The 16177-nt window shown below is 45.9% G+C and overlaps 2 protein-coding genes across 2 annotated transcripts in view; both read right to left on the bottom strand.

The window, feature by feature from the left end:
• Positions 1–4271, bottom strand: part of HSD17B12 (hydroxysteroid 17-beta dehydrogenase 12) — an 85559-nt gene extending 81288 nt beyond the window's left edge. The window contains exon 1 of the mRNA XM_065839801.2: positions 3886–4271. Within this exon, the coding sequence (XP_065695873.1) occupies positions 3886–4054 (169 nt within the window). The 5' untranslated portion in view covers positions 4055–4271. The remainder of the gene's footprint in view (positions 1–3885) is intronic.
• A 1914-nt stretch (positions 4272–6185) lies between these two features.
• The window catches only part of LOC139828042 (uncharacterized), a 61180-nt gene continuing 51188 nt past the window's right edge, over positions 6186–16177 (bottom strand). Inside the window, exons 5-6 of the mRNA XM_071808614.1 lie at positions 8110–8274; positions 6186–7208 (exon numbers count right to left, since the gene is read on the bottom strand). Coding sequence (XP_071664715.1) covers positions 8153–8274 — 122 coding nt within the window. The 3' untranslated portion in view covers positions 6186–7208; positions 8110–8152. The remainder of the gene's footprint in view (positions 7209–8109; positions 8275–16177) is intronic.

The following is a 16177-nucleotide window of genomic DNA, read 5'->3' as shown; positions in this document are numbered from 1 at the left end:
CAATTACTAGATATGTGTTTATTCAACCATGTTTGTATCAAAGGCACTGTGGGAAGAAGTGGACACTTTCCTAAGCCACTGTGAGACTTGAACGAAAACAGGACTTTTCTTTGAGTGTCATATAGCAAATTATACAACCAAAATAAACGTTGTTTCTAGTTAACAGATCACTTCAGTTACAGTAAATTGGAAAAAGAAACACTTCTCATTAAAGTATTTGCAACTTTGGTCCAGGAAATAAAGAAAAAAGTACTGAGATGACCAAGATATTAGAAGTTTCAGAGCATCGGATCACTCCAACTTGTAGTGCTGGTGTATTTTGAATACACAGAGTTGATTATGTGCACATACCCAACTGGTCTGATCTCACAGCTGATTCTGTTCTGAGCAGGAGGTTGGACTAGAGGCCTTTTGAGGTCCTTCCCAGTCTGAAATACCACGGGATTCTGACTTCATTTCACCAAGTTACTGAAGAAAAGGGGCAGAAAAATTATTTCATTTCTTCCAGAAAAAAAAGGCAGCTTCCTAAATAGGAGACATGGCAGCTCTCCAAATGGGAGCCACGACAGCAGCAGACGGCTCCCTGCTCCAGACACTCCATACTCCAGAATAACCACAACTGTCAATGGCAGAGAAGCAAGGTGGCTGCCTGCCACCGCCAGCAATGGAAGAACAGGACACTCTCATCCGACCTAAGGAAATACCATTATGGATCACAGTTACCAGCACTGCCAACAGATCTGCCTGTCAAGAGGAAGGCTGTATTCTTTGCAATTTCAGAACGACTCCTTGGCACTCTTGCTTCTGTCAAGCCTGTGGTTTATTTAGCTAAACAGTTATTCAAGGAAGGGATCTGTTATCTTCTGTTACCAAATTATGAGGCACACTAAAGGTACAGAGCACTCCACCCAGGAGTTTTCACTGTGTTGTCTCTCAAGATGCACCCAGAAACCACACATTGAGACAACATCCACCCAACCTCCATCACTGTCCAGTAGCCAAAACCAAGCCAGATATGAGTTACAGGGAGAGAAAAACAGAAAAGCTGTATACGGACCTTCACCCATTACCACAACAATAGAAAATCAACTTTTTGTCATAACAGCGGCTATTTAAAGTAGTACAAACCTAATTTTCGCAGAGTACATTATCAGCTTACATATGTCCTCCTCACATTCCCTCCTTTGAAACAGCAGCAAACTAGAGCATAGACAGAAGCAATTGCATATACGCAGCCAAAAGACCACTAACAAAACAAGGAAAGAACATGCAACTCAATTTCAGTTGTGCAGAAGAGTTAAAGGGGAGTAAGGAGGCCTCAGAAAAGAGCTTGTAAAGGTTTTCTGGTTTTTGTAAAGTTGCTTTCTAGTTGTGCAGCAGAAAGAATACACTGTCACAGTAATCACAGCAGCTAATTAGCATCAAACCCATTGGTTTTTAAAAAACCAGGAGAGAAGGAAATGTACTTCTTCCCACAGCAAGCCTTAGTAATTTGCTAATTCTCAAGGTGACCCCATATATTGGCAGCTGTGCCTTCATCCTCCTTTCCAGGAGGAGAAAAAACAAAGAGCCTCCCCAGTCTACTGCTTGTACCACAATGCACTTTCAGGGCAAAGCACTCCAGTGCTTATTCAGACTGGGAAAACCTCTTCTCATTTCAGCTGGAGCCTACAGCAGCTGCCCCAGTAAAGCAGCAGCACACAGAGGACATAAAACAGCTACATTACAATGGCTCTGTGCCTTTCTACAGTGACAGCTCAGGTCCAAGCTATCAGGCACCATCATCCTATTTCTCTATCCTCCTGTTTCTCCATTCTCCTTGACACTGCAGCAGTGCTCCCACTTCAGAGCAGGAGTAAGAAACACAAGGAATTTAGCTGTACTGCCAACACTCCGCTTGCTCTATGGCTTGAAGATTTTTATCATGGCAAAGAGAAAGAAAAATTCTTGTGAGCAGTCACTGGTCATATACAATGGTCTGCTGCTGCTGCCTGTGCTTGTGCAGAACAATAACGGGACATTTGCATCACAGTTCTCCATTCATGGGATATTTGAGGATGTGACTGGGGAAAGATTCATTGTCTACAGATTGTGGTTCCAGCTGATAAGCTGGCATTTGGCTCAAGCACTGCAAGTTTCCATGTTTGAAATAATGCAGAACAAGCTAAAGTGGCCACCAAGACTTCTGTGATATAAGACAGGTCAGCACGTAACTGATAATGCAGTAACATACTCAAAACCAGCATTAAAAAGTCAAAGAGGCTTTCAGTCTTCCATGCCAACCATCTCTTTAACAGGCATACCATTTCTCTACCTGGAACTATGCAGTGCTATAACTTGTCTAAGCTCTGGGATTATGGATACCGCCAGGAGCATTGCTAGTTTACTGGTGTCTCACACAGGCAGAAGTTCAATCACTGGACCATGTCATCACATACGAGTTCTGTATTGGCTGCTGCAGAGGTTATGGGGAACTACGTTCATCAGCCCTGCAAACTATCAGGTTGTTGCAGGGCTGCTGTAACTACAGGTCTGCCACTTCGAAGCAGCTGCAGAGTCTAAGCACCTGATGCCTTCCTACTCCCCTTGAGGGAAGAAAATACGTTTTTTAGTGTCTCTCATCTCAAATTCACAGCTTTACAGTTTGTAATTATTTTTATCAATTTCACCTTAACAATACCCAACCAGACACAGGACTTTCCCTTCACACTGCCTTTGGCAGCCAAGGATTTGAAAACTGCCTTGGGCTGAGCTGTTGCACTGGCAGAGAATTCTAACTCCTCACCATTACTTTAAGAGGGAAGGAAGGGTCTTTCCCCAGTACGGTTCCCTGACTGAGGTAAGTTAGCACAATGCAGCACTGACAGTCTCCTGGGAAGATCCACTCTACAGCCCCACAGTGCTCCTGCACTTCTGGGATGCCAGTTAAATGCTGTGGCCACCGTTCCTGTCATCCCCTTCACCAGGGATGAGCTCGGGCTACAGCCCTTTCCTGAAGGGTCCTCAGCTGCAGGCAACCACGTCCCAGGGCTCAAGAGGGGACGATCTGCAGGGGGGGTGGGTGGCACAACTTTCGCAGCGCCACTCGATTTATAAGCGGTTCTCAGAGCGCCTGTTCGCTGCCCGTGGCCGGCAGACGCCGTTCGGCCGCGCACCGGCTCGCAGAGGCGCTGCCACCCGAGACGGCCGGTCCGCGTCGCTGCCGCCCCCGCTGCCGGCGCGTGCGGAGGGAAGCGCCCGCTGCTCCGGGGGCGGCGGGACGGGGCTGCCGTGACGTCAGCGATGAAATGCGAGGCAGCGCGCGCGCAGCCAGCCGCTAGCGCCGGCGCGGAGGGGGCGGGCGCGCGCCGAGCAGCCGCGCTGGGAACGGGAACCGGCAGCAGGACCGGGACGGCACCGCGCGGCCGCGCCTCGGGCAGCACCGCTCTGCGCCGCGCGGGGCCCGGGCCCGCAGGAGACCGGGCCAGCCCATGTGGCCCGAGCTGAAGTTCAAACACGCCGTGCCCGCCTCCAAGTCCCAGCAAACGGCGCTTCCCTCAGAAGCCGCTCTGACCGGCGCCCTCCGGTCCCGCAACTGTCGCGGCAAGCCTGCGCCCGACTCCGCGGGGACGCGGCCGGAGCAGCTACAGCACCCGGCGGCGCCTCAGCCGCTGCCTCAGGCCGGCCGCGGGCTGCCGCCCAGAGCCGCCCCCCCAGGCCACCGCGGTTCCCCCGAGGGCCCGCCCGCCGCCCGCTCTGCCCACGAGAAGCGCACCCCGCCCCGCTCCCGCAGGTCCGAGGCCGCCGTTGCGCTGCCCTGGGAGGGGGGGCCTGTCCCAGCCCCGGAGGGTGGGGATCAGAACAGCCTTCACGGGAGCGGCGCGGCCGGCCGGGACGCGCACTCACCAGCCCAGGCGCCCAGCACCGGTCCCACGGCGGCGGCGCCGCTGCCCAGCACCCAGACGCGGAAGCCGGCCAGCAGGCGGTAGGAGGTCAGCGCCGCCGCGTAGAGGGCGCCCAGTGCGCCCACCCAGTAGAGGAGGCCAGCGGCCGGGAGCGCGACAACAGCCACCATGCTGCGGAGGCGGCCGCGGCCGAACTGAGCCCTCCCGGCCACCGCCGACCCACAGCCGTCACGGCGCCCGCCCCCGCTCGGTCTCGATTGGCTGAGGGGCCGCTCATCCACCGGGTAACCAGGCAACGCGGCCGGCCCCGCCCGCCCCCGGGCCGCGCGGCCCTGCCACACTCCTGCCGCGCTGGAAAGGAGAAGGCAAGGAGCGAGCGGCCACACGCCCCCGTACTACTTGCGGCCTGTGCCCCACGTGGTCGTCACGGCACTTTTACGGCTATTGGTCGACGAGGATGGCCTTCATCCGGCAGCCGTGCTTCGATTGGCCGTGCCTCCCGGATGTCTCACAGGATTGGTGGAAGACGGAGTCTCTCTTTCCGCCCCAATGACGTGATATGGGCCCATTCATAAAATACCCAGGCTACGCCCCACACCCGAGTGCGTCCCACGGTTCCCCTCCCCCTTTCTGCGCTTCCCCACGGGGCGCCCCCGCGCTGCGGTCGGCACGGCGAGGGGGTTGCAGGGGCGCTGATCCGGCGGGGGAGGCGTCTGGCCCCGAGCCGCCGTGCCCGGACGTGCTCTTCCAGCCCCACTGCCCTTCCCCAGCCCCTTAGCCAAGGCCTGGCCTCCACAGCCCCACGCGGGATGGCTTGGGAACCCGAGGACACGGGGGAGCGTAGGAAACATCCCCGAAATCACCCCCGCCTTGGTGGCTCTTCCCATGGTGGCGGAGAAGAGCTCTGCTGTCTTTTGCTCCATCTCCACCACCTGCTGGGGTCATGCAGCCCATAGCCCATGCACGGGCCTGGGGTTTCTCTTCCTTTCTCGCAAACACCGGCCTGGGGGCAGTGAGAAGATAGGATACGGAGGGCTGTGGGAGGCTGAAGCCCCAAAATAGCCCGTGGTTGAGGTGTCCTGCCTGAATGGGCTGAAAGGACAGGAGTGGCTGAGGAAGATGGAAAATCAAGTGACTTGGTGCAACGTGCGAGTTAAACAGAACATTAGAACAGTCCAGCAGCAGGGCAGGTGAAGGGACCTGCTGCTTTTAAAGGTGGACTTTTGTAACTCCCGGTGTCAAAATCTTTTTTCTAGAAAGCAAGCATTTTATATGATTTGACAATAACCTCACTGCAAGCAGCAAGAAACGATTTTTAGATGAGGCTTTCGGAGACCCAGACCCATTGAAGTTGTTAGGTGGCATGAAGGGTAGTTTCATATGTTGCATTTCCTTTCTCCCCTTCCTTAGAAAACAGGTCATACCTAATTCCAGCCTCTACTGCTGCAGATCTCCAAGCTCTACCAAAGCACAACTCTGCTTCAGAATTCATCCCCTTTCTGTGCTGCTCTGACACCTGGGATAGCCTACTGCAGCCTCCCCAGGTATCGCCACCAACCCCAGCTGAAACCAAACCAGTCACAGTTGATCCTCCTCATCCACCAGTGTTGCTGGGCTGCTCTTAAGTCACTCGTTGGCTCTCTAGCTGCTGACACAGCCACTCAATCTGGTGGCACTCATGCTCCCTACATGTCGTTTTGCCACCAGCTGGTTTTCAGGAACCTCCAGTTTTCCATGCTCTCCTTCCCTCCATGAAAATGCTGCTGTTAGGCTGCAGCCATGTGCCAGCTCCCCTCATTCCCTCCATGTCACTTCACACATGCCACACTGATGCTGGCTGCAGCCTCCTTGTCACCTGCCAAACCCTGGCATGCTTCTGATCCAGCTTCCTTTTACAGAACCCACTTACTGTAAACTGAATGGATTTACAAGCCATCGACAACGTCTCACTCCCCGTCCCACTCCACATTCCCTAACTTTTGCCTGCTGCGTGTTCATAGGGTGCGAGCTCCTCAGCTCAGGGATTATGTTTTACAGAATTTGGAAAGATCTTGTATTAGGCACTACCCTAAATGCAACAGGTGACTAGTGCCCCGAGTGTTGCACCTGAAGGTCCCAATCAGATTATGGCAGCATGGGGATGCAGTTACAAAGATGACTGTAACCTCAAAGCTCTTATTTAGAAACAAGAAGTTTTTGTATGACATCAACTACCTGATGCAATGAGGTGTGTGTCCTGAGATACACAAGATTATGCTTAATGATCTTTCATTTACACTACGGGAAAAAAGATCAAGGAAATTAAATGAAAACGTGCTTTCATAGGTTTATTTGTTTTATTACTTTAATAAAAATAAATGTTACATTTCCTGTTATTAACTATAAATACATACACAATAGCTTTTCACTCAAAGATCCATAATTAATAGAAATCAAAGGTCTCTGTTCATAATCTACTGTGCAAAACAAATTCATAGTGGGATTTGAACTTGCATTCAACAATACACTGTCTGTGGTGATGCCCATTCACGGCATGAAACTATCATACACTTTGCGATGAAAAATTTGTCAAGTCATCTTATTGGCTGACCTACAGGTTTACAGTTAGATGTTAATCTTAATGATACAGCAGTTGTATCAGATATAATGAGAGGGAGCATATAACTGGATTTCATTCTAATCCACAACAGGAGGCACCCATTCTCAGGGTGATTTAGCTCACCTGTTTTCCTTTTGTTTGTCAGTCACTCAATTGTGAAAGGTGACACACAGAGGATCAAGCTCTCACCAGGTTTTCTTCCTGCTTCTTCTCAAGAGCCACCTAACAGTGTGATTACCTAGGGCTAGCTCCTGAAGTCTTTACATAAGGAAAAATCTCATAGGCCTCATGGAGTGTGTATCCCGCAAAACACCTGCCACAGACAGGACTTTATTACAGGGAGGTGCAAAACTGCTGGGATAGTTTAATTTTTCTTTTGTTCCATACCAGCCATTCCTTAATTTGTAAGCATACTTTAATCTGCATGGACAATCTTGGCATTTTTGCGTGAAGATGTGTGTGCTGGAAAGAAACAATGCTGTTACAGTAAGAGAAAAGAACACAGGTAATCAGAGGGAGGTTCGAGCACCACTCCTCCTTGGAGAAGTGCAATTCCACATTGTTAGAAAAAGCATGCACTTGCTGTGGCCACAACGCACTATTTTCTTCCATTGGCCCTCAAAGCACTTCTCACGCTGTTTGCAGGATAATAACACACCTCTGATTCTCACTCCTTCGTCTTCCAGAGGACCAGGCAATAGAGAGACAGGATATGCCAAAAGCATCTGAAAAGCAAAAAAAGGACCAGTTTGGCTCTAGTAAGATATCTGCTACAAGTCAAAGACAAAACAAGAGCTGCAGTGAGGGACAGAAGGTAACAGTATGATCCCCAGGATGACCAGCTATTGAGAACAGAAGTGGACTGGGCAGCCAGACACATGGCAGAGATCGGAGGAAAGGAGATGGGTCTCGGGCAACCTGCTGAAGGGAACAGACAGCTTCTGACTGGATGGCCACACTGCAGTCACCACGGGGAAGCTGCTGGTTTACAAACAGGTCAGAAATAAGGAAGCAAGTACGTGGGTGCTATGGAAGATTCATTGGCCTTTGTCAGAGCCAACCTATCTCCTACCATCACATCCACCGCCCACAGTACTGCAGCTGTGCTGCTCCTGAGACCTCTTGTCTGAACGACCTTCTTGTTGCAGGTCAGGACAGAACCTGCTCTGCTGTTCTGATAAATCCCTTGACAGAGAAGCACAGATACAGCACGGCAGTCCTCAAGTTTTTTCGTGTTAAAAAATAATACTGATTATTCAACAGTGTAGCTATTTTTTATGCTCCCCTGTTCAGAGAGAAAGGCAGTCCTCTGAGAAGCTTACAGTCTACATTTAGAAGATGATGAGTCACAGGGAGGGAAAGGGACTCACTGGAAGGGAAAGAATTATACAAAGGTCAAGTGAGGGGTTTTGAATCTCTTGCTTACGGTCACCACACACTGCTGGTCAACAGACTTATCCTCCTTTTTAGGGTTAATCCTGGTCTTCCCATGAGCTTTGCAGGTCTGTTGCCATTTCCCATAAGCTGCTGCAAAGCCTAACGGAGCACCCAGTCAGCTGAGCTGATGGGACTGACAGACATTTTGAACATACACATCAGCATGCAGGGACATGTACATGAGGATACCTTGCCAAGGACCCAGAGATTCACATTCCCACAGCATCTTTTATCAGTTCGGGCATGTAGTCAGTTCCAGATGACTGCAGGTGCAATCTGGTTCAGGGTGGTGATGCAATCTTAAGTCAACCTGCAATTCAGCTACATTGCTCCATCGCATGGAAGTTGGCCAAACTGTATGGCAGATCACAAGAGAGAAAAGGGAAAGTATTCAGAAAAGCTAAAGGAGTGAAGACCTGCTGCAATAAAAAAAAGCAACAGTAAATAAAAATGAACAAACAATAAAGATACAGAACTACAGAGAGGAAGATATCAAAATGAGACATAAAGAAGGCAAAAATATAGCAGAAAGGAGAAATAAAATACAACAAATAGGGAGTAAAAGAGCATCCAAAAAGAAGAGCGATTCATTTTTTATTATTACATTTTTCCATGACTTTGCTGCCACGAGTACCTCACAAGCAATCACACATCTCAGCAAGACCACATTCTCACATCTCACGTGTACATCTTCCCTCCTGCCCTGCTCTCCCACTACCTGAAGAAGACACCTCCTCTCCCTCCAAGCTCCACAGCTGGGAACCACAGGCAGCCACTCACTGTGTGTACAGCGAGGCATGGCTGGGGGCCTCAGAGCTGGGGTCCCCTCCTCACGCCAGCCTGGCCAGCTCAGCCAGCAGTGCTGTCTGCTCCGCAGCAACCCTGGGAACAGGATGGGGGACTGCCCGTTATCTGTGATGTGTCACACTTTTTCCTGCCACTGGGAAGAGGTGTAGTCATTTGTTTCATTAAATGGCATTCTTGTACCCAGTGCTAATTTAATCCTTTTACAAATATGTTTTTCATTCTTGCGAGTCAAGTGCAGCTCTCCCTCCTGTACAGTCATTCTGCTCTCATGCCTCTCTTACCACATTACTCACACTCATTGCAGTGAGGCCAAATGCAATAAAGGGTCTGGCTGTTGCAGTGCTGAGCACTGCGGTGTGTCTTTTGCCTAAATCCACAGTCCCAAATTAACACACCCTGCCTCAGTGTACACTGAAGGCAAAACGAAGCATGGCATCTACATCGTCCCTCCTGCTAAGTGAAGAACTCTACAAGAACCAGTTGAACACACCAATAAATCTCTCAAGACACCTCAAACAGCAGTGGATCCTAATGCTGGGGTGAGGCAAGACACCTCATGTAGAATTCCCAATCCTCAGCCTTAGGCACCTACTCCATCCCCTTGCAGTGGCAACGGTACCCCTCCAAGCCTACACAGTATTTAGCACTGACCCAGTTGCTCAGAATTCCCTCCTCTGCCTGACAGGGCTTTCACTAGCAAAGTGTCTTAAAAGAACGGTACAGATACATGCTGGGCGAAATGCTCTTGGTTGAAGCTGTTGCACAGGACACAGAATAACTGGTTTTCCATCAGCTGCAATGATGGGAGGGGAAGCCAGCAGGTCTGGAGGGTCTGGGGCAGACATTGCCAGCTCCATCCCACGCATAAATCTTAAGCATGTGTCTTTCGGCACGTCTGGAAGCAGGTATTTACGTAACCCTCCTCACTCCTGGTGTGCTCCCAAGTAAGCAGGGGTTTGGGGTCTATGTTTTAGACTCGTGCCTCAACAGCGACAGCTCACTGGCTCTCAGCCCTTCCAGGATTCCTGTGGGCCTAACACAAGGCACCTCAGCACTCATGAAGGGGCATCCAACTCACCCAGACACTGAATAACCACAAAAGAGCTGATCATCCCTGCTCTGCAGAGCTTATAGGTGCAAGTGAGCCAGACAGCAGCAGGCTGAGAGAAAGGGATGGAACTGGTACCATTAAGTGCAATAATAAATAAGCAAGCAAGTACAAATTCTTATTTGCATGTCTCTAATCTAGCAATTGCACACTTCTGACTGTAGTTTCTATGAGGACAGGAACTTGCCAACACAAGTCAGCTTTCCAGCACAAGTCTTAGCTTTGAAATGAGTCATCCAGGCACTTTAGGTTACCACACTGTGTAACAGCTATCCAGCTCTTGTTTCTTTAATAAACCTTGGGCGTCTACAACCTATCCTGTTTCAGGGATTAAAGTCCCACATTTCTCAACAACAAATGATTCCAGACAAATGTGGCAACGCAAGCTAAACAGAACCTAAAGCAAGACAGTAGTTGGCATATTAACTAGCTGAGTTCACAGAGTGTAAATTTAACATGCCACACAGATGCACACTGCTCTTCATGAGAAGGTCCAATCATTTCTCCTTAAGAACAGGAAACAATGCAAATGGCACTACAAACTTTATTACTTTATATAGGGATTTTTCACTTTTACCTACTAGTGATTAACAGGTGAATAATTAACTTTTAAAAACTTGAAATTCCTTTTTGTTGCCATTCCTCATGTAAAGCTCTAAGTTATTACAATGGGGAGCTGCTCTCATCATGCAAAGCAAGGAAAGGCTTAAGCAGGACATGCATATAAAGGCGGGGGGTTTTTTTAATCACGAGCAATGCTTGAAATCAAGTACTTCTCAAAAAAAATTCTAATAGCTGTGCATGCCACCAATCCAAGTGCAGCATGTGTTTAATGGAGAGACACAACATGGGCCATGGCAACAGAAGATTAACCTTCTTCAATCCTACAGCCCACTGAAATGTATTGATTTTGAGCTGAAAATATCATCTGTAAAAACAAAATTCTGTGTTCTCATTGTTTCACCCTTGATGTCTCTGCTACCTAGTTTCATAACTGTAGCTAAGCGATACAGATACTTGTCCAGATAAAATTAACAAAGTTCAGGAATGCGTGTCCCTCATGCCACTGTCAACACTCAGTGTCACCTTGCATGATGTATTCACTTTCAGATGTGCATGATGGACTACATTTGATAATAAACCTTCGTCTCCTCATCTATAACCTATTGTTCATCCATTGCACCGTATTATATACACTCAACCCTCTTTCACTGCATCCTTTTGTGGAGTATATTGAATATGAGGTTGTGTCTCTAGACCTCCCTCCACCCCCTCCAATGCATCTATTGTCCCTGAGGGAACTCGCCTAGCACAAGCTGGTTCATATCCATGGGACAGGAATCACGCGACATTCCCTCTCTTCCACGTAACTACTTCACTTCTTCCATATCCCCATGGGCCAGCTTTGCCATCATATCCTTTTTAAAAAGATCTGTCTTCCACGAGTGTCTGCTCCAAGATCCACTTGCCAGAGACTTCTAGTGCCCATGCCATAATCTGGTACTTCTAGAAGACTTTGTCTGGGTCACTCCCAGTATTTCACGAACATGAATTATGCTTTGAAGAATGCCCGTTAAGTATGATGTATCACTCCCAGCTTGCACATGAGAAAATGGGAGAGCAGAGATTTCAACTAGGACCCTACCAGGGACAGAAGTTGAGAGCATAAAAAAAAAGAAAAACAAAACAAAAACAAAAAAACCCACTCAGTTTCCTATCTTTAATACCCAATTATACTTCTATATTTTTTTCTTCAAATTCTCCGTAATTCTTTAAATCATGTCCAGCTTCCAGACTTCCTGAAGAGTTTTACCACTAAAGTTTTAACAATTAAACCTGGCATCTTAAAAACACCCTGGGAGATTCAGTCATTCCCAGGACTGTATATTGTTCCCCATTACAACACGGATTTGGACCTCTGGTTGCCCTAACCACTGGCTTCAGCAACGTGGCACTGCCCTCTCCCTGCCCAAACAGGAACACTTCTTCCAACATGCACACTCATCTCATACTCATCTTTTCTCAAGTTGGAGAGAGAACAGGGGAGTGCAAAAATTCCAGTTTCTCCTCTTGCTATTTCTATTCCTATAGATGCAGCTATAACAACAAAACCCAACAGCTTTTGTATCAACTGTGTGACCACTTTAGAGCTACTGAGCTTTTTTTTTTTTTTTCCTTTGACTGTGTTTTCTTTCTGGAAATCAGAGGAAGTAAATGATGTAAGACAAAAGACACCATAATAATGTCCCCACCCAGAACACCATCTATGCACAGGGTGTATGTAAATCACTATCCTTCTGGAGACATCAAAGAAAATCTGAAGATTTACAGCAGTGATGATCTGGCTCCAAAGCATTCCTACAAATAATAACTAAAAACAAACAACAATAATTTAAAAAAAAAAAAATCAACCCAAAAAATGCTGCTGCAAGCTGCAGTGAACCGTCCCTTTCCCAGTTTTCTGCTACCAAACCAAGCCCTGGCATATTTTGATTTTTTTCAGTGTGTAAGTTCCCAGTACTTTCATATATTGATCCTCTGCTATTTTTACTCATCAAACAGCATATGCAGCAGCGTATGTGTATGTGTCCATATACATGTGTGTGGGTACACATATGTATGCATTCCTCTCAAACTAGTTCATATAAAAGCAGCAAAATAATGGATTAGTCCTACTCCTAATAACAGTGCAATATTAAAATATTAGCTGGTTTGCTTTTGTTATTGAATCATGCAGATGTAATTATCAACCTTACCACATGAATGCTTCCCACTCCCATAACTTTGCTCCTCTATTTCAAGACGTGCAATACAGCACAAGAGAACAAAAACCTGGTGAAACTACTGGAAGTGCCTCTTTTTGCAGTCAAAAACCTTGCAGAATGACATGGGCAAATCAGGTCAGAAAATTTTCCTTTGCTGTAGTCTTAAAACTGCATGCCCACCACTTCAGCAACTTACTTCCGATTCAAAAAGGCCAAGAAAAGAACATGAGAAAGCATCTGCTATCTTTATGGAATCAGACTTACGATGGAAGAGAAAAATATTTTTCAGGAATTCAGGTTAAATAATAATCAAGTGTGTTTCATTCCACACTCAGAATCACTTTATGGTCACATTTTTGCCCTGTAAGTTTCAAGATTCTGTCTGTAGCTCACATCCTACCATCTATTATAGAAAAAATGTGCAAGAAACCATTTAAACATAATATATATATATATATTTCTTTTTGTCTTCCAAGTCTTTCATACCATGTCCTACCAAATGAGCCTTCCATTTTCACACGACTTGTTCACCTCTAGGGGGATGAAGGAAGTTTAATCCTTATAATCCATTTACTCCTTTGCTTCAGCAACTAGTGAAAGCACCACTGGTAGCACTTAATGCATATATTGATGCTTAGATTGATTCCAGCACTTAATTTTCTATTGACCACTGAATGGGAAGTTAGCCCCAAATTCCTTCTCTTCGAATAACATGTGACAGTTGTGGACAGAAAAATAAAATTAAAACGGATGACTGAGGAACGATTGTTCATCTCCCCGCTTTGTGGAAACTTCCCAAACAGCAAAAATGCCAATTAAAACCTAAAACGTCTGCCTAGAGTATGGTAACCTTGCTGGAAAGCAACGCTCTTCAATTTTAAGGTTCTTCTGTTAAATTCTTCAGCGCTACATGTAAAAAACTGTATAGTCTAAGAGGCAGAAAAAAGATACAAGGTCTCAGGTAACATCCCAAGGGAGCTGATTATACACACATTTCAGAAGGCAATATTGTCTTGCCCTAGACGACCTTAGGTTTTTCACTGAAATAACTTTCCTAAAAACTGTTCCATGAAGACTTCTACAACTAGCCCATGCAGGGACAAGAAGTCAGGCTGCACCATGTGAGGACACCTTCAGCCACAGTGTCCAAACCGTGCAGTTTGTCTGCTCCCAGTGTTAAAGCCAGTGAGGTGCAGAACATCCCTTCTCTTCTGCCAGCACAATTCGGAGTGTACAGGTAATCAGCAGCTGACAGCAAATATAACCATACTTAAACTTCTTTCTCATTTGAAACCACTGCAGAATACTGATGGTCTGATAGTTAGAACTCTTCCAGTAATTTCCAGCAAACTGTGTCCATTATCCCCTTTATATGCATTCGTTTTGTTTGTTTACACTAATCTTGACCTTACATAATTATTTCCCTTCCCTATATGAAAACTGCATAATTGTCACTTTTGTGTCTTTCCATAAACAGTCTTTCTATTCCTCTGAACACATTCATGTGGTTCTTTTCTGCATCTGTTCTATCTGCTTGAATCCATTTATCTGAACATGGGTGACAGTTGGGCTACATGGGTGACAGTTGGGCTACATGGGTGACAGCTGGGCTACATGGGTGACAGCTGGGCTACATGGGTGACAGCTGGGCTACATGGGTGACAGCTGGGCTACAGATAAGGTCTCACTAACACCATATACTTTGATATCAATATTTTCTGCACATAATGGAAATCCCTTCCCTAATAGGAAATCATCTTTTTTTTTTTTTATTTTCTCAGCCATGTCACATAGCAGTATGGTATCATTCTGCTGCTGACTACTACACAGACTACAAATTCGCCACTGAAGTAATGAGCTCTTCTAGAATAAATTGTGATTAGCTTCTATTTGCATCCCTAACTCTCATTTAATTCTATTAATCTGAGTTTTGATTCATCTTGTTGGTACACGGATATTTCAATCCTCCTCTCTATTGATACAGTCCACCAGCTTTGCATACTAAGATTTCATCACCACAGTTCTTTTTCACTAGGGTCACTGGCAAAAAAAAAAAAAAAAAATTAAAATATAGTATTTGAAAAATCATTTTGCAGTCTCCTTTTCATTGCTACATTCTCTTTCCACCTATTACCTGCTAAAACTACGTTGCATTTCATCCCACTTTTCTTTTTTCTGTCTTTTAGTTTGCCCTTCAAAAACTGCTCTATAGCTAAGTATATTATGGCTATTAGATTGGATCATCTGCATTACAAGTCTTGTCCTTCCATTTGGTACCCTCAACTATTTGGCACCCTTTACGTGTAGTTTTCACTACTTATATGTTATTTCAAGTTAGACCGTACATTTTGTAAAGGGGATATATTGTATTTATTGTGCTAATGCACTCCCATTGCCACTGAAATAAGAAAATATAATCCAGTAAAATTGAAGTCCCATTGAAAGACTGGAAAGCCAACGGTTCTTTTCAGATGGGAACAGAGTGGCCCATACACTAGAAAGTTTAAAAACATATTACAATGGATCATATGCATTTTCCTTGTCTTGAAGGCCTGTATTTTATTTTATTCTGGACTTGCTGATTTTGTATCCCTAGTCATCTTCAGCAGTTTAACCCTGCAAGTCCAGGGGTTATAAAGCAGATACTTGGACACTTATCTCTTTTTTGTGTCTACCCCAAGAATTTATTAAGTACTAGAACAACACCTCCCCTCAATTTTTTTTTTCCTTTCTTTGCCACCTTTCTACTGAGAATTACACTCACCTGCATATACTTTAATGACCGTATTTCAGGTAATGATCACTGGGAAAATCTGATGTGCTTTCTGACACAAATACACAAGTGTTTGTAGAGCTCCTCATGTACCTACTCACTGAACTGTAATGTGTGCAATAGAAAACAAACTTATTACGGCATATTTCCCTTTCTTGTTTCATATCATGAGTGTTACCTTCTTTCCACACCTTCATTTATCAGTTAACTAATAAATTATGGTTTCTTCTGCATTCCAAGAGGACTGCTATTACCAAGAAAAAGAAACAACCTAACAAGAATCCTTCCCATTCCACTCCCATGAGATGATTAAGCATTCTCAGCTCTACAGGCAGTTAACCACTGATGCATGGCACCACCATCTTTCAACATTTGCCTTCAAAGTTGAGGAAAAACAAACAAAATTTACTCTATTTACTACACACTAACTAATTTATAAAAGAAGGTACCTCCAGCTAATTAACAAACTTCTTTAAGACATCAGATTGTTTAACAAGAAGCTGATTTTGCACTTAGGGCCCACTATCAGCATAAATTAAATTAACATGTAATATTTTTCCTCCCTTTTTCTTCCCTTTCTGTTTTGTCCTCAGAGAAAACAGCTTGCTATCAAGCAGACTACTAACTCCTGTTAGCTTCATGGGTTTGTCCCTCTGTAACTTCAGCATACGTCAGCAGCTTCATGCATCTTAATTCTTCTCTTTCACATTACGAAAAATAAAAAAAAGGGGGGGGGGGGCGGCGAAAAACAACAAGTCACCTGACACAACACACCTTGTAGCTAAAAACTGAGACCCTTCCTGC

The sequence above is a fragment of the Patagioenas fasciata genome, chromosome 5 (assembly GCF_037038585.1).
Source record: "Patagioenas fasciata isolate bPatFas1 chromosome 5, bPatFas1.hap1, whole genome shotgun sequence".
NCBI lineage: Eukaryota > Metazoa > Chordata > Aves > Columbiformes > Columbidae > Patagioenas > Patagioenas fasciata.
The sequence above is the reverse complement of the archived record's forward strand: the minus strand, read 5'-3'. Positions and strand labels throughout refer to the sequence as shown.